Source organism: Suncus etruscus, chromosome 5 (assembly GCF_024139225.1).
Source record: "Suncus etruscus isolate mSunEtr1 chromosome 5, mSunEtr1.pri.cur, whole genome shotgun sequence".
NCBI classification, from domain to species: Eukaryota; Metazoa; Chordata; class Mammalia; order Eulipotyphla; family Soricidae; genus Suncus; species Suncus etruscus.
The window spans coordinates 65,385,386-65,412,506 of record NC_064852.1 but is presented as its reverse complement, the minus strand read 5'-3'; the positions used below and the strand labels follow the sequence as shown (position 1 = coordinate 65,412,506).

Sequence of the window (27,121 nt, the reverse complement as noted above, 5' to 3'; positions counted from 1 at the left end):
TTCTTTATTTTTCTAATTTTTTTTTTAAAAAAAGGCTGCTACAATGATTCCGTTGAATTAACTAAAATGAAATATTTCAGAAGCTTAGGTGCAGATGATGAGATTGCATACATAAAAGCTCACCTTATCTGAAACGACATGGAAAATAATATTGTGACATCCCTTAAAAGCTGAACGTTCTGCCAGAAATCTATCCATTCCATCATTCTTTTTTAATTTTTTTCTTTTGCATGGGCTATGCTATTTTTGGTTCTTGTGATTCAAAGTATTTAAGGCATTTTTTTTACATATTGTATATATTTTTTGGTTTAAGTCACATTTAATATATATATGTGTGTGTGTGTATACACACACACATATATATAGTAGCATACTGGTCAGATGTATAAATACCTTTGTTTACACAAAAACGAGTGTTGTGGATTATAGATTGGAGGTGCAGGCTGCCTCTTTGCTCCTCAGTCATGCTTTCTTCACATTAAAAGAATATTGCTTCATTGACAACCTTATGAACTTGAAAGGGGTTGAAATCTTGAATTCTGTTCAAGGTTTTAATTTCACCTGTCAGTAGCTTCATGGGATTTTACCTGTGAACGTGTTCAAGTTCACATTTCATTTTGTTTGATACCAGAGCCAATTCTTGAATTGGCGTGTACTTTTGTGATCTCTCCAAGTACAGCTGGGGCATGTGTTTTCTTTCCATGTATCAGAAAAGAAAAGTGGGTTCTATCTGGGCCACTTTTGCAATTTTAGGTCAAATGAATCTTTGAGATTCATTTGAGATCTGGCAGTCCATCAAAACCTAACTTGTCTCACAAAACACTGGGTCATTTTAACTGCAAGTCAGTAGAGCTCTAATCCTCCCAAGTGAAAACTGTTCAAATTTTGTCTTGTCCATCTGCCCAGATTTTTTCTTTAAGTTAGGAGAGACGGCTTAATCAACTTTACTTGTTTGTTTGTTTTTAAGTTACAGAAAAGTTGCCTTTTGTGAGAATGTACAGGGATGACTGAACAATTTTCTACCAGCTCTAGATATTTCCCTGTAGAATGGATTACTGTACTTTAGCTATTAATATATGTTGAATTATTCTGTACAACCAAGGATTCTTTTGGTGATGCTGGCAGAAATCAGTATAGTTGAAGGTTTTTTACAAGTTAAATTAGACCAACTCATGAATATTTCCTTGAAACAAGAGGCTATTTAGTTATCATTTTTTGACTTGCTGTTGGCCAACTGTTGCTTCATGCTTTGCTTTCTTAGACTGATCTCCCCATCTGCCGCTTTGCTATTTTTAGTGAGGAATAGTGGTGGTTCACTTTCCAGACATCTGAAGGCCACTTGGTTAGCATGCAGCTTTATATCCAAGATTTTTTGTTTCATTTCTTGTTTTGCAGCCCTAAATCCCAAAAAGGACAGCCCTTAATGTTATTTTTTCTGTAACGGACAAATCCTTCTTGCTTTTTGAAGTACTTTTAAATCTCCACCCAGGAGTATGCCTCATCTTGAAACAATATGCTCATAATAGAACACTACAAGCACAAGCATCTAGAAGAGTTTGGGATTCACAGCAGTCTCCTGGGTTTGATGATGATTTTTAGAAAGCCACTGGTCGAGTACATCTGAATTGAATCATAGATTTGTTTTGTTTCATTTTGAGGTTTTTAATATAGACTATTTTTTTTTCTTGTTATTGAAGTGACCATAGCCTGCACACTTGGTGGTGGGACAGGAAGGCTTCTACTTTTTGAATTTTGCCAGTGGCTGCCCTGTGATTCACTATATAGATCATAAACTCTGTTGTGTGTCATTGGGATTGCACTCAACATGTGGGGTGGTTCTTAGGATTAAACTTGTACCCTTAACCCATTCAAGGCAGGCACTCTTCCAAATTAACCATCCCCAGACTCTATGTAGGGTTCTGTCTTACAAGTTTCTGATATTGGGGAGCATAACCCATTCTCAAGTCATTTATTTTGCTCCTCTGAAATTTTTAATTTTAAAATGTCTATTCCTCTTAATGTAAGTTTGTACATTTGAGACCAGTAACAAGCAAACTATTTTTTTCCATCTTCAAGATATGAAAGTTATTTTCCCACTTTCATTACCTTGTACATTCAGTCACCAGTCATCATTCTTTGAGTTTGTGCATTCTCGTGGTTATTGTTGTTTCCCACTGGTTCTTATTGAGTGTTGGTGTGTAATCTGTTTGGAACCAGATTTGACAAGGAAGCTGTATAGTTGTCCAGTGGATTGTGTTCTAACAAAAGCTGTCTCCTGTCCATTCCAAGTCACCTTAAAACAATAATATAACCTTACTCTGTAAATTATTGAAAGTAACTGATCCATATCTCAGTTACTATGCATATGTATAAATTCAAGAAAAAATTATTTTTGATCTTTAGCATGCTGGATTATGATACAGAGAACCTGAACTCTGAAGAAATTTATAGTTCTTTGCGAGGAGTTACAGAAGCCATTGAAAAGTTTAGTTTTCGAAGTCAAGAGGACCTAAATGAGCCAATTAAGCGGGATGGCAAGAAGGACTGTGACGTAAGTATTCCTAAACTCAGAGAGAGCTCTTTGTTTTGTTCTTATTGCTGGTTTTTTGGATGCTTGTGTTTGGGTCCTTGTTTGGTGGGAGTCTATGCAGAGAATTCAGAGAAGGTTGTTGCATGGCATTAGATCCAGGATGGTTATTAGAGCAAGCATCCTCAGTGGTGAGAGGTCAGGGAGAAAATGTGCTTTAGTATTGAGGACCATAGATGCAGTATTGGCAGACAAGAGTCCTGCAGAACTGGGGATGAGGTGCACAGCCTTCTGTTCTCACAAGACTGTTGAAATGCACTCTGTTAAGTCTTTTAAATTTGAGGAAAATAATTGCCCAAATTATTGAATAAAGTAGATTTAACATATAAATAAGTGAATTACTAGATTAAAAGCATAAATTTGTTTGGAGCTGGAGAGGCTGTAATGCAGGTAAAGTTTTTGCCTTGCCTGCTTGTGGCCACCCTAGGTTCGATTCCTGACACCACATATGGTTCTCTGAGCCCACTAGGATTAGTTCCTGAGTGAGGAGTCAGGAGCATCCTCTGAGAATCTCAGTGTATGACCTGAAAAGCAAAAGCAAATCCACTCAGTTGTCACTAAGATCTGTATCAAATCGGATAATCACAAATTGAAATTTGAATGACAAGCAGGCAGGGTTCAAGTGAGAGATCTCTGACTCTCCTAATACTTTTGAAGACATCAAGAAAAGATTTATTCAAAGTTCTGAGGAAGAATTGACAATGTGCTGTGTTCCAGGTGTCTCGTGATGGTGGAGTCGTCCCCCTTGGCTCCGAAGGCCGGGGAGGCAGTGACGTGGTAGAAGGTGGCAGAACAGCTCTGGACAACAAGACCTCTCTCCTCAACACCCAGCCACCACGCGCTTTCCCAGGGCCTCGGGCACGGGAGTACAACCCCTACCCCTATTCCGACACCATCAACACCTATGACAAAACAGCCTTGAAGGAGGCTGTGTTTGATGATGACATGGACCAGCTTCGAGACGGTGTGTCCTCCTTTGATTGTCTCCTGTCCAGGAGAACCTCCTCCTGGCTTTCCTCTTATCGTACTACTCTGAGCCCTCTAAAAACTCGATCTCTGGTTACAGAGGCTTCACAGCTAGAGCACTTGGCACAATGTCATTAATACTGGTAGCCAGGACAGTTACACAGCAAGGGAAGCTTGCTTCAGTCTGAGGGAAGTCTTTATGAGGAACCTTCATGGTGAAGATTGAGTGAATTGGGGATCACACAGTGGGGGCAGAGGTATAGCCTCCTAGCACAGGACTCAGCCTTTGTAAAGGAAGTCTCAGGGTTCCACTGAGTGTTCAGTTCAGATCCTAATATACCCCTGAAAAATTCCACACTTCTTTCTGTACCAGGGTTTGTCCAGCTCTCCTAGCGCTACTGTAGTTAGGAGAGAAAGATACTAACACATATCAAGCACTGACTTTGCAATGGCTTGTACTGACTGACGTATATAATCCAATCCATGGGGTTGCTTCTCTTACTATAGATAGACAAATTCAAAAGGTTGAGTTACTTGCCATAAATCTCACATTCTGTATATAGAATAGGACTTGCCTGTTCTTTTTCTTTCTTTTTTTTTTTTTTTTGGTTTTTGGGCCACACCCGGCGGTGCTCAGGGATTACTCCTGGCTGTCTGCTCAGAAGTAGCTCCTGGCAGGCACGGGGGACCATATGGGACACTGGGATTTGAACCAACCACCTTTGGTCCTGATCGGCTGCTTGCAAGGCAAACGCCACTGTGCTATCTCTCCGGCCCGCCTGCTCTTTTTCTCACTCATGTGTTAAACCCAGGATTCATTATCAAGAAACAATTATGGATTGGTATGCTGGTAATTTTATCTGGAATTTAATTATTTCTTTTTTCCACCTTGCTGTCACATTCACATGTTTTGATTTAGCACAACAAAAATAGTTATTCTCCATCCAAACCTAAATTATATGTTTTTTTCTAAGCCTGTTGATATTCTTTTCTTCCTTTCTTAAAAATTTTGTCCAGGGGCTGGAGAGATAGCATGGAGGGAGGGCAATTTCTGAGCACAGAGCCAGGAGTAAACCCTGAGCACTGCCAGGTGTGACCCAAAAATCAAAAAAAAATTTGTCCAAAGAATTAAAGGAGGACCCCAATGTTGAATATACTTCTATCATGAGGTATGTGACTTGCCGTCTACTCTCTGAGCAGTAGAGATCAGAGTGGAATGTTCTGATAGAAAAAAAAAAGTCCAGTGTTTGAGACAGAAGGACTTCAGAGGGTGAAGGTTCTCCATAGCTGATTGTAGATGGGTAGCAACTCAGGAAAGAGCAATTCCACTTGCTGCACAATTGGAAGTGTGGGGGTGGGGTGGGGTGGGGGTGAGCCGGAGGAGGGTGGTTGTATGACTCACACTTTCTATGAGTTGTGAACTATTTTACTTGTTTGTAGAAATGGGTACATTTAACTTAATCCATTTGTTGGTTTTGTTTTGAGGTGTCATAGAGATTCTGGTTATTTATTCACCAGAGTGAAATATTTTAAGGGAAATGTGGGATAGTAGAGGTCTAGGGACAATGTAGCAGGTAAGGTGATTGCCTAGCTTATGGCTGACCCAGATTTTATCCCTCTCACCATATATAGTCGGGGCCCCCCCCCCCCGCCCCAGCACTGTCAGAAATTATCATTGAGTGCAGAGCCAGGTGTATGTCCTCCTGACCACTACCCTGTCCCCCAAATAGAGGTTTATCACTTTTTTTTGTTTTGTTTCAGGTTTTTTTTTGTTTGTTTGTTTGTTTTTGTTTGTTTTTGGTTTTGGTTTTTGGATCATACCTCAGTGCTCAGGGGTTACTTCTGTTACTCCTGGCTCTATACTCAGAAATTGCCCCTGGCAAGCCTTACCTCATTGCTATCTCTCCAGCCCCAGGTTTATCACATTTTTAAATCTTGTGTGTGTGTGTGTGTGTGTGTGTGTGTGTGTGTGTGTGTGTGTTCATCAATCTTAGAAGAAAAAGGAGTATACATATGGAAAATCTAAACAGTTCCTTACGGTTTGACTTTGTTTCTCTATCTCTTCCATTCAAAGTGTTTAGAGGGGGTGGAGCAATGGTACAGCAGGTAGAAGGCACTTGCCTTGTATAGGGCCAGGCTAGATTCAATTCCCAGTGTCCCATATGGTCCCGAATAGTCCCCCATCACTGCCAAGAGTGATTCCTGAGTGCAAAACCAATAGTAAATCCTGAGCATTGCTAGGTATGACCCCAAAATAAAATAAAATGAAAGTGAGGTTTCTAACGATCCTAGAAAAAGAAAGGATGTAGGGGCCGGAGCCATGGCGCTAGAGGTAAGGCATCTGCCTTCCAAGCGCTAGCCTAGGATGAACCACGGTTTGATCCCCCAGCATCCCATATGGTTCCCCAAGCCAGGAGCGATTTCTGAGCGCATAGCCAGGAGTATCCCCTGAGCATCAACAGGTGTGCTTCCCCAAAAAATAAACAAAACAAAAAAAGGATGTGGCCTTGTGTATTCGGGGCCTGGAACTGGGCAGGCAGGTAACGTCACAGGTCTGCAGCCTGGCACCAGTCCTGAAGAGTTCACACACTATTTATGTACTACTATTTGTGTGCTGAGTTGGTTATTAAGCTCTGGACATTTGAGAAGAGAGGGGATATTTAGTAATCAGTCAGATGTGATATAAGGTGTGCCATGTGGCAGACTTGTATGATTGAGTGGCTCTGATAGCTTGCAGGAGCACCTGACTTAGGATGCCATTAGTGAGGAGATGAGAAGAGAGTTGGAAAGATGATAGACTTGAGGTGTGTTGAGAGGGTGTTGTAGAGGGATTCTCTTCTTCATATGAAACGGGTGAATGAAATAAGAGTTTCTGAAGTTGACATGAAAAGATAAGGGGAAAGGTAATGCCTGTTGGTGCTGGGGACCTAGCCTCGGGTTCATGATTCCATAGTTGAGTGTAAAGGGTGAGACTCTGGCAGGGACTCTTAGAAGTGCTCGTCTCCTGTCCTGTGGAACTGAGGTTGCTGAGAGCAACTGAGGTTGCTTATGTACTTTTCCTTTGGAAGTGACTTTAGTCTTTCTGTCTGTCCCACAAGCGCCCATTGACCATTCTGACTTGGTGGCGGACCTTCTGAAAGAGCTGTCCAATCACAATGAGCGGGTGGAAGAGCGGAAGGGCGCCTTGCTAGAGCTGCTCAAGATCACACGGGAGGACAGCTTGGGCGTCTGGGAGGAGCACTTCAAGACCATTCTGCTCCTGCTCTTGGAGACTCTCGGAGACAAAGATGTAAGGAACTTTTCTGTCCCAGGATTCCCCGCTTTCTCATATGAGTCCAGGACCTTCCCAGTTGGGTTCAGCTTCAGTTTTAATTCTTATATTATACTCTCCTGTTTATACCAAAACAATTTTTACATACTTTTGAAGTGCTTATTAGTAAGGTGATTTATTTTTTATTTGGTTTTTGGGCCATACCTGGTGGTGCTCAGGGGTTACTCCTGGCTCTGCACTCAGAAATTACACCTGGTATTATGAACAATCTTGTATCCATGGTGTTAAAGTAATTAAGAAAATTAAAGGGATGGGGTGAGAGTGATAACAGAGGACAGGGTGTTTGGCCTGCACACAGCTGAACTGGGTTTGATCCCCGGCATTCCATAAAATTCCCTGAGCCTGCGAGGAGCGATTTCTGAGTGCAGAGACTGGAGTACTGAGCACCACTGGGTGTGTCCCAAAAACAAAGACTAAAGGAAAAATGATGGGAAAAAATGAAATTACTGTCAGGCTCGGTAGACAATATGGGATGATTGGGATTAAACATGGGTTGGCTGCATGCAAGGCAAATGCTCTACTCACTGTTATTGCTATGGCCTCAGTGAAGCATGTTTCATTAGAAAAAGACCCATTCTAGCTTCTATGTAGATTCTCTGTTATTTGGTGTATGGTAGTTGTAGGAAACTTTACGTCAGGTTCCATTAACACAAAAGTTCTTAAAACTTCATTAGTGTAGACTATGTTTTATTTTGTTTTTTAGTTTTTGTATTTTACATATTTTGTTTTGGTGCTTAGGGGCTACTTATGAGTGATTCTGTGTGTGTTCAAGGGTTATGCTTGGTAGTGCTTCAGAAACCATATAGTACTAGGATTTGAACCCAGGACACCTGCATTCTAGTCCATTGAACCATCTTTGGCCCCTATAATCCTCTTTTCACAGTGAACATTTTCTTGGTCTACTGTTTCATGTGTAAGAAAAAGACTCTTCCAGAGGCTGGAGCAATTGTTCTGCTAGTAAGGATCTTGACTTGCATGCAGTTGACCCAGATTCAATCCCTAGTAATCCCATATTGCTCTCTCAGCATCACTAAAAATAATTCCTGAGCACAGAGTCCCTTAGCATTCCATATGGTCTCCCGAGCATCACCAGGAGTAATTCCTGAGCAAGGAGCCAAAAATAACCCCTGAACATTTCTGGGTCTAGCCTAACATTCCACCACCCCCAAAAGAAAAACAGACATATCTAATTGTATAAAGTTCTCTTGATTCACTTCTCTACATATATACACAGTTCTAGTCATGTTTTTTTCTTTTGGTTTTTGGTTTTTGGGTGACACCCGGTGATGCTCAGATATTGCTCCTGGCTATGCGCTCAGAAATAGCTCTGGGCTTGAGGGATCATATGGGACGCTGGGGCATACTAGGACCTGGTCTATCCTAGGTTAGTGCATGCAAGACAAATACTCTACCACTTGCGCCACCGCTTCGGCCTCAGTTCTGGTCATCTTTATTGATCAAATGGCAGGGTCCAGATACACAATTCCTCTATAACTGTTTTTCAGATAGAAAGCCCTAAACACCATGAATGTAACAAGCCTAGTGTCACCTGAGTCATATTACTGGTCTATGATCCACATATGATACCTGTAGACAGCACTTAGAGGAAAGATTGATCTCCTCACAGCCTTACCCCCTCACTGCTGCCTCTACAGAATAGGAATACATTTTAAGATTATCTAGCAGTAAACATCCTTCAGAGCTTTGATAACCTAGTGAAAAAAAAAATAAGGGTGGTGAATGCTCAGTGGAGCCAGGGTGGTGAGAAATACAGTCTGTAGTGAAGGTCATTCCCAAGCTCCTGATGTGGTAACCTCAGTGGAAGGGATGTGAAGAGGATGAGGATAAGAATACCGGGACCCCAACTTCTTTCTAACATTTGGGATTATTGACTCCATATTAGAAGTAACAACAAACAAACAGTGATTTAAAAACGAAATTTTATTAATGTCTTAAAACAAAACAGTGGTTACTAAAACACTTCTGCATGGTTGGGCTTTGTCAGGGGATGAAAATGATGTCATAGAAGGAACAGGCAGACAATGTTTTAGTCTGTGACTTGTACAGGTGAGTGACAAAGAATCAGGATGTACTTTTTGGCTCTGTTTGGTGTAAACTCCATTCTCTTTTATTGAGATTAGGCGTCTGTTTGGAATGGCTTTCCTCCAGATGCATGACTCGAGCCTCAAACAGCTTGGGGCCTGTGCAGGCACCAGTCCCTCATGCTTGGCATGCAGAAGGTCAGGCACTATCTCCAGAGCTTCAGTTGGCCTTCAGGAGTCTACAGTTCAACAGAGTATTCCCAGGAAATGTTGAGATGCTTTTACCGTGGGCCTTCGTTCCTTTTTATTAAAAGGTAGCTTGGATGGAAAACGACTAAGGGACACTTGCCTTGTATGCTGCCAGTCCCGGTAAAATCCCCAGCACCACATGTGGTCCCCCAAGCACTGCTAAGAGTGATCCTAGTCCCTGAGCATTGCTAGATGTTACTCAGCAAAACAAAAACTGAAAAAACGAGGGCCAGAGAGATAGATAATTTTGTAGATAGGGAACTTGCTTTATACGTAGCAGGCACATTATAATCCCCAAGTACTATCAGGCATTAGTGCTAAGCACTAACTTGTGGTGTGGTCCCAAAATAAATAATTAAAAAGTAACACGCACACCCAGACCTCAGGAACCTAGAAATCTCTATAGTATGTTGTAATGAACCCTAGATGTATCAACCTCATTTTGTCTCCCTTGATTTGCTTTTGGCTTATTCAAGCTTTTGTTGAGTGCTGTCTCCTGCGAATGTCCTCTGCAGACACAGTGCCTGTCTCGTGGAGCTGACATCCAGGATACCTGTGTCACATAAATAGTGTGCTCTAGGTCAAGATGACTTCAAGGTGTCCAGGAAACATAAGCTGGGTATGTGGCATTGCTGAGCTGCTACTGGGGTAGTCTTTGTTTGCTGATGTCTTCCTTCCTCCCCATCTTCTAGCATTCCATCCGAGCACTAGCATTGAGAGTGTTACGAGAAATTCTGAGGAACCAGCCAGCAAGATTTAAGAACTATGCTGAGCTGACAATCATGAAGACTCTGGAAGCCCACAAAGACTCTCATAAAGAGGTGAGTCAGGCCTCTGGCCTAGGGGTAATGAACAGACAGATATGGTATATGAGAAGCAGAGTGTTGATCAGTATTTAATCTTAAAAAAAAAAAAAAAAAAAGACTCCCTGGGCCAGAGTTGTAGTACAGGAGGTAAGCTGCTTACCTTACATTTGAACAACTGGGTCAAGTCCCTTGCATTACATATAATCCTCAAAGTATTCAGCTAGAAACACGGAGTACCACTATCTGTAGCCTAAACTGCCCCTGCCTCCTTAACCCACCCCCTAAAAAACCAAACAACAACAAAAAAAAATGTCCTTTGAATCCTTTACCATAGTCATAGTAGAATGAAAATTCCATTGCTTCATAGTGGCGGAGCATGAATGCTACTCGGATCCCAGTGCTTCTTGCTTGGGTCTCTCATTACTTTTCCATGTATATATTGGACTCCAACATCTCTGCAGGGTTTTCCTAGGCAGTGATTTCCAAGGTTTGGTCAAAAAGAGGGATCTGCCATTTTCTTCAAGAGCACAGCATCTGGAGCCAGAGTGATGGCACAGCGATAGGGTATTTTTCTCATACACGCCTGACCTAGGATGGACCGAGGTTTGATCCCCCGATGTCCCATATGGTCCCCCGAGCCAGGAGCGATTAGTGAGCACATAGCCAGGAGTAACCCCTGAGCATCACAGGGTGTGACCCAAAACTAAAAAAAAAAAGCACAGCATCTGACAACCTGCTGTGGCAAATTGAGATTAGTTTTTAGGGACAATGTAGATTTTTCTTGCTCCAGAATCTCAGATTAGTTAATTTCCCTCGGGACTTGTTTACTTGTGTGTAAGATAGAGGAGAATGTTATTGTCAAGAGTCTGGGTGGGATGAAGGGCTGGAGTGATAAGATGTTGGGTGGGGCACTTGCCTTGCTCACAGCTGACATGGCTTTGATCCCCAGCATCCACCAAGAGTGATTCTTGAGTACAGGACCAGAAATAACAGGGTCAGTGAGATTGTACAGCAGGTAAGGCACTTGCCTTGCACATGGACAATATGGGTTTGGTCCTCAGCATCCCATATATCCCAAATAACTCCTGGGCACTGCCTGGTATGGCCCACAAACAAAAATAGTGTCTGTGGGAATTACGCAGGTATCCAGTGAGATGGCTCCCTTCTGTTTCTTGACTGCAGTTAGTGCTCATCTCTCTCCTCTCTGCACATGAAGAATAAATGCAGGCAATTATAGCACACTTCTTCTATCTCTGGAACATAGAAAGTGCTAGCAAACTGCCTGTGGGTCTGGGTATGCCGGGTAGGTGCCTATGAAAGAGCAGGAAAGACTTTTTCTTTTGTACCCTTTTATACAACCTGAAAACACTGGACTTCCATCTAGTTATCATCATGTTGCTTTTTCTTTTTCTTTTCTTTTCTTTTTTTTTTTTTTTTTTTGGTTTTTGGGTCACACCTGGCAACGCTCAGGGGTTACTCCTGGCTCTATGCTCAGAAATCGCCCCTGGCAGGGGGACCATATTTCCATGCTATCTCACCAGCCCCATCATATTGCTTTTTCATTGTTTTAAATGCTATAGCTCATCTTCCAATATGTAGACACTGACAAGGGGAGTGGTCTGGTAAGATCCTCAGTAAAAGTGACTTTCCCCAATGACCTTCAAATGAAAGGCATTGTTGTGCACAGAACCTTCAGTTACCCTACTGTGACATGATGAATTTGACCCCAAAGCAGAAAAGATAAATTCAGACTGCTGTCTCATATATGATGATTATGTCCACACTTGTAGATTCCAGCATTTGTGATTCACATTATCTTTATAACTTAGTGAAAGATTCTGCCCTGAATTACAAGTGAACAAACACTAGTCTCCATTTTTTGTGGCTGCTCAGAATTGTCTATGCTAGACAATTCTACTAGATCTACTAGATCTACAATTCTCTAGAGTTGCAACTTGATGGAGGACAAATCTCCCCCTGAGTGGGCTTCCCACACTAAATAATCAGCCTGAGCACAGTTTAGGGGATGTTGAGGTGACAAAGGTGTTTACTAGGCAGTCGCTGATGTTTTGAAATCTGGCCTGATTTTGTGATTGTGACAACATAACAAAATCCTTTCTACGCATAGTCATTCGTTTTCAACCATGAGGTTTAGATGAGTTAATGAAGTCAATATGTTTAAATTCTCAGTGAGAAAAGCAGTTCCCAAAAGCTCTAATTTGCCAAGTGATGTCCAGTTCATTCCTGGAAGGACAAACTGAATCTGGCCATGTGTTTCCTTTAAGGGATCAGCTGGCTTTACTGACTTCATTTAATTTTAAATTTTTACTTAGTGAAGCAAGGTAATTTTTTATTAAAATAAACTTGCTTAGAAAGATATAAGAGAATCGGGGCCAGCGAAGTGGCTTTAGCGGTAAGGTGTCTGCCTTGCAAGAGTTAGCCAAGGAAGGACTGTGGTTCGATCCCCATATGGTCCCCCCAAGCCAGGGGCAATTTCTGAGTGCTTAGCCAGGAGTAACCCCTGAGCATCAAACGGGTGTGACCTGAAAAAACAACAACAACAAAAAAAAAACCTTAAAAAAAAAAAAAAGAAAGTTATAAGAAGATGGGGTCGGAGAGATAGCACAGTGGTAGGGTTTTGCATGTAACCATGGTAGTTTGAATCCCGGCATCTCTTATGGGGACGTCCCCCATGCCTGCCAGGAGTGATTTCTGAGTGTAGAGCCAGGAATAATCCCTGAGCAAGAAAGAAAGATGTAAGATGAGAGAAAGAGGAAAGAGGGGAAATATATGTTGAAGAGAGAACACAGGCTTCTCCAGAGTAAAAATAAGCAAAGAAACACAGACAAGCAAGCAAGAGACATGTTCAAGGGAGAGCATGAACTTAGAGTAAGTGATCAACTTCATTTTTTATTTATTTTTATTTATTTTTGGGCCACACCCAGTGGCATGTAGGAGTTACTCCTGGCTCTGCACTCAGAAATTGCTGCTGGCAGGCACGGGGAACCATATGGAATGCCGAGGATCGAACCCAGGTCCATTCTGGGTCAGCTGCATGCAAAGCAAATGCCTTCCCTGCTGTGCTATCACTCCAGCTCCCCAACTTCATTTTAAAAAACCATCAAAACATTGAAGTTCAAAGAACCACTCAGATTGCTATCTTTTGCATAGGTAAAATCAGGTGGATCTCCCCACCCACCCACATTTTGATGAAATTGAATAGAATGTGGCATTTTGGTGAAATTGTGTCCTTAATGTCCCTGTAGGGGCATCCTGATATGAAATCCCAAAACTTTGACAACAAGGCCCTTAAGTAAAGATTAACAGAATGAAAGTGTATGTTTGCAATTTGTTTTTCTCAAGGGTTACAGTTTGCTTCTTTTCTGCAAAACAAGGAATTTAGGAGAGAAATTGTTCAGTGTCAAGTCCTTTCAGTTTGCCCAAGGGGCAAGAGGTGAAACTTGCTCCATAAAGTCTATTTAGCAGCAGTCAGTCAGTCCCTGGAATTCCTGTAACCCAGGGGTCTCCATGCTGCTGTCACCGATTGCCTGATAAAGCAGGTGGAGAAAACATTGTGTTCCCAAAGGAGTGCCTTTATTGGCAGGCCTTCCCTGCTTTGCATACTTGTTTGAAACTCACCTTGACTTGGTGCCCTTGTAATTTTTCTTATGAAACTTCATCCTGTCCCTTTGCTAGAAGCTTTCTATTCAGACAACCTATGTAGTTCATATTTGACTCAGGTTTTCCTTTTGTTGTTTTTTTTTCTTTAAAATTCTTCTAACCTTTCCCCTATTTTTAAAAAATTATTTAATACGTTTTACGATAGGTAACATGGCTATAGAGGTGTTCATCTTAATGGTTTTAATGTACAAAGTTGCTGCACACACAGCTACCCAAGTGCCCAAACTGTCCACTAGCCTGGTGTCATCTCTTGTCTACTTTTTCCTTCCCTTCCCACCCACCCACTCTCTTCTGACTGCTTCATAATCTATTTTGGTTTTTTTGAGGAAGGGTACACCCAGCTGCACTCAAGTTATTCCTCAGTAACTGCACTCAGAAATCATTTTGACAGGCTTGGACAACCAAATGGGATGCCGGAGATCGAAGCCGGCTTTACCGAATGCAAGGCAAATGCCCTGTTGTATAACCCAAAGTCATGGGTTTGTCATCTTGCAATACTGTCTGTTCCTTGTCTTGTTTGTCTACACACCACAGGAGTTATTTTTCACTGATCAAGTATTTGTCTTTCTCCCTCTGACTTATTTCACTTAACATGATGCACTCCAATTCCATTCAAATTACAGCAAACTTCAAGATTTCATGTTTGCTTATAGCTGAGTAGTATTTATTTTATTGTGCATATAAACTACAGCTTCATTTTATCTATACATGGGCCTTTAAATGCTAAGACTGTTTCAATTTTCTGACTATTGTAAGTAGAGCTGAAAAAAACATAGATGTGCATATTACTTTTTAAATTAATGTTTTTTTTAATGTTTGGGGTATACATGCTAATCTGGTGTTTAAGGCAGAATACTCTGATGCATGTCAAGTTTGTGTTGATATATGCATATTTATTACATGTTGCATAGCACATATTTTAATTGTGAGTACTACTTCTCTTATATTTTCTTAGATTCAGATATTTATTGGAAAGGGTCCAAAATATTTTTAGAACTCCTTACAGAGGCAAAATCTATTTCCTGTTGAATTTGTATTTTCAAGAGTTTTTCATCCTGTGTAAATTGTTTCCAGAACTTCCTTACCATAAGAAAAAGCTAGGTTCATATTCACAGACAAAAGTGCAGCTTCAGCAGCAGATGAAGGAGCATGTAAGCTGAATGCTGACATGGACTATCCAAGAGTCAGTCCTCCTCTGCTTGCTTGGGAAGAGCCAAGTATATAGTCTAGTTCTGGCTGTGAAACTATAACAGTGAAGGATGAACTCTTTTTTTTTTTTTTTTTTTTGGTTTTTGGGCCACAACCAGTGGTGCTCAGGGGTTACTCCTGGCTATCTGCTCAGAAATAGCTCCTGGCAGGCACGGGGGACCATATGGGACACCGGGATTTGAACCAACCACCTTAGGTCCTGGATCTGCTGCTTGCAAGGCAAACACCGCTGTGCTATCTCTCCAGCAAAGGACGAACTCTTGAAATGCCTTTTCTCTCAACTAAAATTTGTCATTCAAACTCTTAAAGAAAATGAATTAGATAGGTCTGAAGGTACAATGGTTTTTTAAAATACTTTTTTAATTATAAATATATATATACTTAATACTTTATTCATATAATGAATTATAAAATATTTATATTTGAATTGTATGTTTTTATTACATATTTAATTATTTGTTATACTCTACTCTAGTGCAGGACCATTTTTATACTGTCCGAAGAAGTATCAGGTTCTCAGTGTGTCTCAGCATTATTCATCTTAGCACAGCTAACATAGATGCTGCACAGTAGACAAGCCAGACGATTTGGATACTAGTTCTTTTCTTTATTTTGGGAGGACTCCCAAGTAGTGCTCCTGATGCCTGGGGGCCATCTCAGCAATTCTCAGTCAGCAGAGTCAATGTTTCTCTGTGATGGCCCAAGCACATAGTGCCATGAAGGCCCAACAATGCCAGAAATTACTACCTTGCCTTCACCAGGAGTAGATTGACTACATGCAAGGAATTCACTTTAATCCCTGAACTATTTCTACAGACCCAGGGTTGTTATTTTTATCTTATTGTTTGAGCCACACCTGGCAGTGTTCAGGGCTTAATGCCTGGCTTTGTTCTCCTGTAATTCTCCTGATAGGGCCTAGGGAGACCACATGGGGTGCCAGGGATTGAACCTGGGTTAACCATATGCAAGGCAAGCACCCTACCTTACTGTTCTATTGCTCTAGCCTAAGGAGCTTTTATTTTTAGACTCAATGTTGTCAGCTAGCTCTTAGACATGGTTTTCCCATAGTCCCTACTAGTGTTTTGATTTACTTCAGTGCCTCATTAATGAAGTTGCCGTGGTTCACATTCGTGTTAGGATTGAGTAACCATCTTCAAGGGCTCAGACCATTGTGACCTTAAACCTTTAGACCATTTTCTGTTTTTCAGAAAGTTTCATTGATGTCAACTCTATTTATTTTTATTTTGACCATATTGACTTACATATCTTTCACAGTAGTATTTTAGGTACATATAATCATTGAATCAGGGGAATACCCATCACCAAATTTGTCCACCCCCCACCCCCGTTCCCTTCCTCCAATCCATATCCCCCACCATCACCCCCAGAACTGCTAGAGTAAGTGGTCCCCTCTGTGTCTAGCTTACTACTAGTGATCATATATCTATTTGGGCCTGGTACCCTCCCTAGTTTTCCCCACTATTTGAGAGGTGGAGCTAGATAGTTCGACATACATGGTTTTGTTTGAAGGAAAGAAAAGCAATAGAATAAGATAAAAAATCAAATAAGCTGAAAATGGGCGGAGTCCTTCTAGAGGCTTTCAACCTCAGTTTGAGAGAGGACAGGAAAGAGATAATTGAAACACTGCAACAATACAGAAAGAAATATCAAATAATTTATTTGTTGTCAACTCTTTTAATTTAAGAATGTGTAATGTTTGTTAGGACTGGTAATGAATCTCTTCTTCAGTAAGAGCAGTGTAAGAGAATTGATAACTACAGATGAGTGTCTAAAGCTTTTGTGAGGTGGGAATGCTGTGCCAGAAACCCTGACTACTGGCTACTGGAGATTAAATCTATTCCTGGTGAAGATGCTAGAAGCATTATTAAAAGGACACCATGATGACATAAGCTTGGTTGATAAAGAATCAGGAGAGCTTGAGAAAATTGGCTTCAATTTCTGTGGTGGACATAGTTCCTGTAGAACAGTATCACACGTAGTTCATGAAAGAAGGATCCATCACTGACAACCCTCACTTTGGTCTAATGTTAAAGATCATTAGTCATCCCCTCCATGAGCACCTGGCTGAGTAAGCTGCATCAAGACTCCCCACCTGCAGAAATATAACAGCTCTTCTGTACTGGATCAAAATAGTACAGTGGATAGGGCCTTTGCCTTGCACATAGCTGACCCAGATTTGATCTGAGTGGATCTGAAATGCTACCAGAATCAGCCCTAAGTACCACTAGTTGTAAAGGGGGCACAACGGTTCCTGAGTGCTCAGATGATGGTTAGCTATTCTCACAGTTAAGTATTTTTAGTTAAAAAGTTTCAGTGTTGGGGCCGGAGAGATAGCATGGAGGTAAGGTGTTTGCCTTGCATGCAGAAGGTCGGTGGTTCGAATCCCGGCATCCCGAGTCTGCCAGGAGCAATTTCTGAGCGTGGAGCCAGGAGTAACCCCTGAGCGCTGCCGGGTGTGACCAAAAAAAAAAACAAAAAACAAAGTTTCATGTTTAAGGCATCAGAATCCAGCTTCAGTTGATTTGGCTTGTTTGAGAAGTTTGCTTCTTAAATATAATTTTTAAAAAGCCATTATTGGGGCCAGAGAGGTAGCATGGGTATAAGGGGTTTGCCTTGCATGCAGAAGGACAGCGGTTCGAATCTCAGCATCCTATATGGTCCCCCGAGCCTGCAAGGAGTGATTTGAGCTTAGAGCCAGGAATAAACCCTGAGCGCTGCCAGGTGTGACTCAAACAACAACAACAACAACAACAACAACAACAAAAGCCATTGTTATTTCTTGGGATTTTATTCAGGGCCATTTCTCTTTAATTTCATGATTTTTGTTTTGTTTTATTTTGTTTTTTTTTTGGGGGGTCACACCCAGTGATGCTGAGGGATTATTCCTGGCTATGCACTCAGAAATTGCTCCTGGCTTGGGGGACCATATGGGACGCCAGGGGATAGAACTGCGGTTTGTCCTGGGCAAGTGCCAGCAAGGCAGACGCCTTACTGCTCCATACCACTGCTCTGGCCCCTAAGAAAAATTGTTTTAAAAGAAATACTAGGTCAAATTATTTTTTTAAAATAAAAGAATTTCCGGCTTCTGCTTCATCCATCCAATATGATTATACTTTACGTGATCCTTTGGGCAAATGTCATGGCCAAAGACTGCCAGGCAGTGGACCTTAGAGGGAGCTGATAGTCACGCTAGATACCAGTTAAAGTCCTATCTGACCACATCCTCCCAGGCCCAGTCTTCTGAAATGACCCAGCACCAGCTCTCCCGGTCTTGATTCTAGAAAATCCAGCTCAAATTCAGACCATTCCTATACTGGTCTCTTACCAAAGAAAGAATTCCCCCTGGTAGAGGGATTCAAGCCAGAGCAATTCCAGGATGGTAAGAGATTACATGCTGCCAATAGTGAGAGATCTTGAAGGTGGAAGAGAGTCCACTGTAAGCACTTGGGCATTACTCTACCTCTCTGGACCGTGGTTTTTCTTATCTCTGAGCTCATGAAATTAAGGGAGAGGGTTATCTGGTCTGTGTTTTATCCAACTTCAAGATACTAGAAGTTTCTATTGAATAACAATAGGAAAAATCTGAACTTCTCGGTATACCTGGGTTCAATTTTGATGTGTGACCAGAAACACTATTTCCTTCATATGTTTTCATTGTTTAGCAAAAAGACTAACCCTGGTGACCGCACCAACAGTTTGAGTAGTTTTACACTACACCAGCTTGAAAGTAGCAAAGAGCCTGCTTAAATGTTTGATGACCAGAGAGGATGGGGAGTGGGCTGTGCATTCAAGGAGCTCATGATTTATCTGGTTAGAGCAAAAGAATCAACCTGTAGCTCAGAGCGAAAGCCTTGAGCTTGGATTGGCCAGAGTAGTCCAGGAAGGGTGCCAGAAGCAAGAGAAGCCTGAGGTTAGCCGAGGGAGAGAGTTCTGCTGTGAGCAGAGGCAGCTTGAGGTCAAGGGGCAGGAGCATGGGTTTAGGAGACTTGCTTGGCTTGAGACCCAGTGAACCAAAACTGCCTGTGTTCCATACACCAGTGAAAACATGTCCTCACAGGGTTGTTGGAAAGGGCCAGGCACAGAGTCCAGATGTGAATAACTATAGTAGCCACTGCTGTCAGGGCGAAATGAGTCCTCTTCTCTGAACAGGGGAATATCAGGAACAAGCTGTGACTCCTGCCCTTCAGCTTTTGTACCAGCTTCAGAAAGGTTAGCAGAAAGAAAGAAACAGAATCAGCTACAGGCAGCAGTCCAAAGAGCCATCAGAACATCAGCCATCATTGAAATCAGAACCTGTGGGTGTGGAGTTTGACAACAGGCCCCTCATCCTGCCCTTATTTGCTCACTGCAATTGTGGATGTGTCTCAGAAGCTCTCAGGATCTCCAAGATGCTGGGTGCCTAGAGACATGCCATGCCCTGACAGGCCTGCCCTGTACTCTTGACAGTGAGGTCAAGTGAGGTCACCGTGGCTGACACCACTGCAAGTGGAAAATTCTGGCATTTTTCTAACTTTTTTCTACTGAAGAAAGTAGACCTATTCTGAGTAGAATTGTCATATATTTTGAATGTTACACAGAACAACTATAACTGCATTTTTCTAAACATACCAAAAAGACTATTTTAAAGTCAATTTTCATGAATTTTTTTTGCTTCAAAATATTTAATACGTGTTAGACATGTGAAGTTACACTTTATACAAAAACAAAAAAATATGGAACGCTTCACGAATTTGTGTGTCATCCTTGTGCAGGGGCCATGCTAATCTTCTCTGTATTGTTCCAGTTTTAGTATATGTGCTGCCGAAGCGACCACCAATTTTCATGAATTTTAAAGCTTCTTGAAAGAAACCAAGGAGATAGCACAAGTGAAGCAACATGCTAGACGCAAATTCAGTCACCAGCACCCAGTGCTTCCCCAAACCCCACCCTCAGCATTGGTGATATAACCATAAGGACCTCTAAACACCCCTTGCTTGCATGAGATCATGGGTTCAATTCCAGGCTCCACCAAACAACAGTATGGCTTATATGTTTGAAAAGCAGCTGGGGGCCTGAGAGATAGCATGGAGGTGGGGTATTTGCCTTGCATGCAGAAGGACAGTGGTTCAAATCCCGGCATCCCAAATGGTCCCCTGAGCCTGCCAGGAGTGATTTCTGAGCGTAGAGCCAGGAGTAACCCCGGAGCACTGGTGGGTGTGATACCCTCCCCCAAAAGAGAAGCAACTGGATTCATCAGGATCTGCTTTTCACACAGGAAGTGATGGTCTTGTTAGAGATTGTTGCATTCACACTCTGCCTCCTGAACTTGATGTACATCTGTACACCCACACATGTATCGGGCCAAAGAATTTGGCAGGGAGGGGTAGAAGATAAGTCTGATAATCCAAAACATTGTGAAAATGCCTCTAGCCCCTCATTGCTTCTCTGCTAGGAAAGCATGTTAGAAAGGAGGAATTTCCCCTAAGATTATTTAACTAGTTAGAAACCTCTTATGTTGGTACATATCCTTGGAACTGTGGCTTGGCTGTCCTCTTGTGTAACTCCGTTGTATCAGGAATTCTTTCAAGGATCTGGTCTTATCCCATTGTTTATGGGGTTTCTGTCTCCTCATCATGTCTAGTGCTCGTTGGAGATCTGGACAAGGACCAGAGATTTGTATTCAAGTAGTAGCATGTGCTAAGAGAACTTAGAGTTTGAAGATCAGCCAGTACTCAGGTCACCTGCTGTGTCAGGATTGAGAGAACCTTGGCTGCAAGCAGGGTTATGTGGTGATCAATGCCCGGCAGTCACCAGGCTCCTGGACATTGCACTCCTGGTGGTGGCTGGGAAACCCATACTGGGGTGAGTATAAGAGAAAGTCAGGTCTTCATTCCAAGCTGGTAGTGGAGTGTGGGAAAGAGCATTTTAGGGCTCTCAGGAAGCAATCTGACTGGCCGTGGGCTGACAGGAATACAGCACACTCAGGAGTTCCATAGCCAATGAGTTAACACTTTGCAAAGTCAGTCTGCAGGGTGCAGTTTGTAGAGGAGTGGCTTGCTAGTAGAAATAGAAAAGGTCAGAAATTGACCAGGGTCAGAGCCATAACATAGCAGGTAGGGCATTTGCCTTGCATGCACTGACTCATATTCAGTCCCTGGCACCATATATGGTTTCCTGACATGGCCAGGAGTGAGTTTTGAGTGTACAGCCAGAAGTAAACCTTGAGCACACTGGGTGTGGCCCAAAATAATTTAAAAGAAAAAAAACATAGCCAGGTTTGGGTCTGACTGTTAGGAATGATCTTTCTGAATAGTTGTCTCTTAGCTCTTTACTTTGTGTAGGTGACACTGATCTGATATAGTAAGGACTGAAATCTAATATGGCACCTGCTAGTACTGCTCTCAGCATGGCTCCAAGATGTAGCACCTTTGGGCAACTGCACTTTATTTTATATCCTACAGTGTCTTGCATAAGTGTTTCTGCATAAGGGGGCCTCTCTGCCTTTAGTTCAGAGTGGTCCCCCCTTTTTTTTCCTTGTTGGGAAGCTCTGTTTGTCCAATATTGAGTTCTGGTCTCTACTTGTAGATTGGGAAACTGTCTTTGGTGCTCTAAATTCTGGGATTCAAGTGGAGGGCCTGCATGAGAGGAGAAGGTGGAGAACAGGAAGGAAAATTGAGAGGGAAGAGGAAGAGGGAAAGAAAGAGAGAGACCAAGGTCTTAATTTTCTGCTTAGTATTTCTAATTTATCTAGCTCACCACTTATGATTCATTTTTCACTAAATGATTACCAGTATATCAAAAAAGTAAACATAACTTTTTTAAAAGCACCAAGATGTATTGTTTCAATAAATCACCATACTGCCTATTTACAAATAGAATCTATTCATATATAGAGTATCTCCATATTAGGCAGTGAACTGTTTTCTGTTCTTTTTTTTTTTTTTTTTTTTTTGGTTTTTGGGCCACACCTGGCCGTGCTCAGGGTTTACTCCTGGCTGTCTGCTCAGAAATAGCTCCTGGCAGGCACGGGGGACCATATGGGACACCGGGATTCGAACCAACCACCTTTGGTCCTGGATCGGCTGCTTGCAAGGCAAACGCCGCTGTGCTATCTCTCCAGGCCCCTGTTTTCTGTTCTTTTGCACCTGCCAAGAGTTGGGAAGTTTATGCAAATGTCACTTGTAACATCAAACTTAGTATTTACTTAGTTGTACTTTTTTTTAATTTGGATCCAACTGTATTTTCCAGTAACTTGACTTCAAAATCTATTTAAAGCTTGGGGTCTTGAAAAGTTTACCTGTCATCTTAGCAGCCACATCCAAAGTTGGGTAAACCAGGCCCCTGCCACTGAGTGTGCAGTAGCTAAACACTCAAATGACACTTGGTTAGGCTGACTGCCCTTGCAGGGAACATTCAGGGCGCAATTCCTTCTCTATAGGCTGAAATTCTGGCTTCAGGAAGTACAGTGGCAGCAGAATGAGACAGAATGTTTGTTTGTAGACACCCATCTCCATCAGCAACTCCTGTTTGGACCTAAGAAATTTCTTAAAAGTTGGGGATATGATGGCCGGAGAGATAGTACAGCAGTAGGACTTTTGCCTTACATGCAGCTGACCAAGGACGAACGGTAATTCGAATCCTGGCATCCAATATGGTCCCCCCAAGCCAGCTAGGAGTGATTTCTGAGTACAGAGCTAGGAGTTACCCCCTGAGTGCCACCAGGTGTGAACCCCCCCCCAAAAAAAAGTTGTGGGCATATGCTTAGAACTAAGGACAGAGTAAGTGATAGAGCACATGCCTTACGTGTGTGAGGTCTGAATTGGATTCCCAGCTCTGGAAGGACAGAAGGGAGGGGAGGGAATTGATTGCACAGTAGCATTAGTTTCAAGAATTAGAATAAAGGGAGGTGGAGGGACAGTGCTGTGGATAGGGCACTTGCTTTGCATGGGATAGATCCCAGTTGGATGACCTACATCCCATGTGGCCCCGAAAAAAACAAAATCAAAAACAAACAAAATTAGAATAAAGGCCTAAAGTTTACAAGGTTAGTTAACAAAAGCCCTTATTTCCAGATTTTCCCAGAAGGTGGCGCCAACTTTCCCCTTAACTTCCTAACATTGATTTTTCTGCTAGAGAATCCTCAGAATTCTTTGACTCAGTTTTCATTTCAGAACATTTGTTTGCTTGCTCACTTTAACATTTTTTTAACTGAACCAGTTGTTCTGATGTTTCTGTAAGGGAGCCAAATCAAACTCTGTGAATTTAAAAACATGCAGTCCAAATTTTGACAAGTTCTAATGCTCCAAAAGAAACCTTATCTTTAAGCAAACATTCATCAATATCCTGAGTAATTCCTCTCTCTCATTCTCTCCGTCAAATAGAAAAATATTGGATAAGGAAATTATCTTCCTAGCAAGACACACTCTTATTTTACTAAATTTGAAATGCAAGAATTCTCTTTCTAGTCAGACTAGCATAATCAGCTGAATTGGAACCACTTTAGGACCTCAATGGTGGGTTATAACTCAGAAGTTCTCATGGCCCTCCTACCTGTCACAAATCTACACTTCTCCCCACTTTTAAATATCTTCCTTCTCCTGTCTCATCTGCTGAACAGCACTGAGGGCCTCCTTTCTGTTGCCGGTGTTTGCTTTTGCTCTTTGTTTGCTTACATTTATAATCTTTGCTTCTTATGTTACAGAGAACACAGGGGCAAAAACCTAAAGTTCACCCCGAGTCAGGCAGCTCGCCAAAAACTTGGGTGGGTGAGGGATTGGCATATAAAGAGAGGCGAGTGAGGTACACCTTCGTGACTTGGGGAACTCTTTGGCGCCTGTCTTCCAGCAGTTTCTGCCTTGTGTCCTCAGACAACCGCCTTGTGTTAGCTGTAGCTAACACTACAGACAAACTATGTGCAGGTGAATTCAAGGCACATCTTTCCTGGGCCTTATTGGTTTCATTCAGAGGATTTCTGTGTGTCTGCACAGGTTTTTCAGTAAGCACTTTTTTCAGGGGAGCACACCAGGGATTACTCCTGGCTCTACACTCAGGAATTAATCCTGGCAGTGCATAGGTTACCATAAGGATGTCGATCAAATCTAGGTCAACCACATGCAAGGCAAATGCTCTGCTCACTGTACTATAACTTTATTATTGTTTCCTAACTCATTTCTTTTCACCCTGTTTGAAAATGAAGACCTGAGGGTTTCTCACTCAGTGTCACTTAGCTCTAGCCTAGAAAAAATGAATTCTCATGGTAGGAATGCTGTCATGCCCAGCAGAGGCTCATTGCTGTGTCTGCTTAAAAAAGGAACAGGTCCTGTCTTCTGCCTGTCCTCTTAGCCCCTAGATAACCCCCCCATGCCAAAAGCTTAGATTTCCCTTGGCCAAGGTGGTTGGGGTAGGGAGTGCATGAAAAGGAGGAAGAAAAGCACTTTAGGGGCCAGAGCGATAGTACAATGAGTAGGACATTTGCCTTGCATGCATTTGACCTGAGTTCAATCTCTAGCATCTCATATAGTCCCCTAATCATGATAAAAGTAATTCCTGAGTGCAGAACCAGGAGTTATTGGGTATAGTTTTTTGTTTGTTTTTGTTTGGGGGGCACACCAGTGATGCTCAGGGATTGCTACTGGCTATGCGCTCAGAAATTGGTCCTGGCTTGGGGGACCATATGGGACACTAGGTTAGAGCAAGCAAGGCAAATGCTCTACCACTTGCGTCACCGCTCTGACCCCGTCATTGGGTGTAGTTTTTTGTTTTTGTTTTTTAAAGGCATTTTAGGGGCCAGAGCGGTGGTGCAAGCAGTAGGGCATTTGCCTTGCATACAGCTGACCTAGGACAGACTGCAGTTCAATCCCCCGGCATCCGATATGGAAGCCAGGAGCGATTTCTGAGCGCGTAGCCAGGAGTAACCCCTGAGCATCACTGCGTGTGCCCCCCCCCCCAAAAGGGCACTTTAGCTTAGACTCTGTTAGAAATATCACAACCTCTTATAACAGCTCATTACTAGAAAAAAATTCACTTGATTAATCTCATTTCCAAAATGTTACTTTTACTATATGTCACTGGAAGGAGACTTGCAGAACCCTTGTGTTGCCCTTGTGATGTTGGTGTTTCCGAAGCCATGTTGGTCATTTGTAGATGTCTTGCCATATCATCATTTTCTGAACTAGATCCTTAGCCAGACTTGTCATAGGGGAGCTTTCTATTTAGTGGGAGACACTTTTGCACATTTTAGAATATCAAAATACAAGGAATCAGGTGAACCTCTTAAGGATAAACTTTTGTGGAGCCTCTATTGAAAGAGTGGTTCTAAAGGATGACTTGGCTTTGCTGGAATGAAAAACACAAGACATGCAGGAAAATGAGAGGAGGTTGGGTACTGTTACCAGCATATGGTGCAGTGGGCTCTCATGGCAGAAGAAATGGTAAGGATAGTGAGGAAACACCACTGAACAGGCAGGCAGGAGGCTGTCTGCTTGTCTTGGTTCCACATGGCTGTCAGGCTAGCATTTTAGAGGAGTAATTGGAGAAGACCATCCATACTGGTGTTAGACCCCATGGGTTCTCTGGGTTTGAGGGCACAGGACCCTACTTTTGGTAGCCTTCATGCTCCCAGGTTTATTGCTTCATCTGTGTCTCTGCTGCCAGGCCCCACATCTGCTTCTTTTGTTTATGGTAATCCTAGCATGCTTTATAACTGTAACCACAGCATCTTTTCTCTTCTACGTAATAGGGAAATAAATATTTTAGACCTGTTTTAGATTTTTTTTAATTGAGGCTCAGAACAGTTAGATTTATTATGGGATTGATCTTCAGTTTAGCTGGTATTAGGTTGGAGTAAATCCATTTGACCTTGGAGGCTGGTTTCCTGAGGATGAAAGGTTAAAGGTCATTCCTACAAGGGCCAAACAATTATGGGAAATATGTAGGCAAAGCTACACTTGAGGGGTCAGAGAGAGAGCACAACATGTAGGGTCCTTGCCTAGCATGTGGCCATCCCAGGTTCAACCCCCTACATTCCATATAGTTCCTTGAGCCCACCAGTAGACATTCCTGAGTGCAGAAGCAAGAATAATCTCTGAGCACTGCCAGGTATGGTCAAAAGAAGATTAAAACTCACAAATGGACTTCCTTTAAGTGGCTTCACACATATGTATGTATGTATGTATGTATGTATGTATGTATGTATGTATGTATGTACTTGGAACGAGATGCCATCACTGTCATGACAAGTTAATGCTCATTGATGGGGAAGCAGCTCTCTTATTTATTTTTTTACTTAATATTAGTGAAGCAATAGTTTCTGTTTATTTTTTGTTTTGTTTTGTTTTTGTATGTTTTGGGGCCATATCTATCAATTCTCAGGAGCTACTTCAGGCTCTGTGCTCAGTAAGAGCTTTTGTAGATGTGGAGGACCAAATCGATGCCAGGGATCAAACTCAGATCAGCTGTGTACAAATACCAATCCTCCTACCTTCCCTATCATTCCAGCTCAACAAGATAGTTTCTATTGAACAAAACTTGCTTATAGAGATGTGAGAGGAGAGAAAGAGAGGAAATACTTGTTCATGGGAGAACAAGGGCTTGTAGGACCTGAGCCTTTCTTATAGATGGCTTCTGGGAAGCTGTGCTGCTGCCCATTAGGAGAGAAATGGGTAGTTGAGGGGGTGCCTCAACTTTGCCTGGCCCAGAGGTCAGAGCTGAAGGAAAAGCAAAGACAGCAGAGAAGCCTTTCATTCTGTCCTGTCATTCATTCTGTTCCATCCCTTTCCACCTCGATTCCAGCCATTTAGAGTAAAGTCCCACCAGTTGCCTTCTACTCTGACCTTTGCCTCTTTCTGCTGCCCTGTCCCTGGGCCCCCTCACATGCCCAGCACCATGCAGGTGGGATGGGAGAGGATAACATGTCTCCACCTCTATGTGGAGATATAAAGAGTGACAGAGCAGCAGGGGAGGGATAGTGGGAAGAAAGCTTTGAAAGGCTTTGAAACTCCTAAGATCTGTCCAGCTTCTTTATGAGCTCAACAGGAATTTCTGAGAACCTTTCTACACAGCTTTCCCTCTAGTCTGACCTTTCATGTACAGTAAGCACACAAATCTTGTGTGCTATGGACACCTGTTTTCTTGTGTGTACAGATATTTACCCTTAATCATGTTGATCCAGTTATCCATTTTGGCTCTTAAAAAGATTAATACCTAATCCCAGTGTGTGCCCCCACAGGTGTTGGGGGGCAAGGATCTGACC

At 42.3% G+C, this 27,121-nt stretch overlaps 1 protein-coding gene and 1 non-coding gene across 2 annotated transcripts in view; one reads left to right on the top strand and one right to left on the bottom strand.

Annotated features, from left to right (window-relative positions):
* CLASP1 (cytoplasmic linker associated protein 1) overlaps positions 1-27,121 on the top strand; it is a 270,724-nt gene that overhangs the window by 232,131 nt on the left and 11,472 nt on the right. The window contains exons 36-39 of the mRNA XM_049773166.1: positions 2,404-2,551; positions 3,305-3,551; positions 6,652-6,842; positions 9,868-9,996. Coding sequence (XP_049629123.1) covers positions 2,404-2,551; positions 3,305-3,551; positions 6,652-6,842; positions 9,868-9,996 — 715 coding nt within the window. The remainder of the gene's footprint in view (positions 1-2,403; positions 2,552-3,304; positions 3,552-6,651; positions 6,843-9,867; positions 9,997-27,121) is intronic.
* Positions 19,599-19,705, bottom strand: LOC126010484 (U6 spliceosomal RNA). Its single transcript, XR_007496511.1, has one exon. It is a non-coding gene; the product is annotated as a U6 spliceosomal RNA (small nuclear RNA).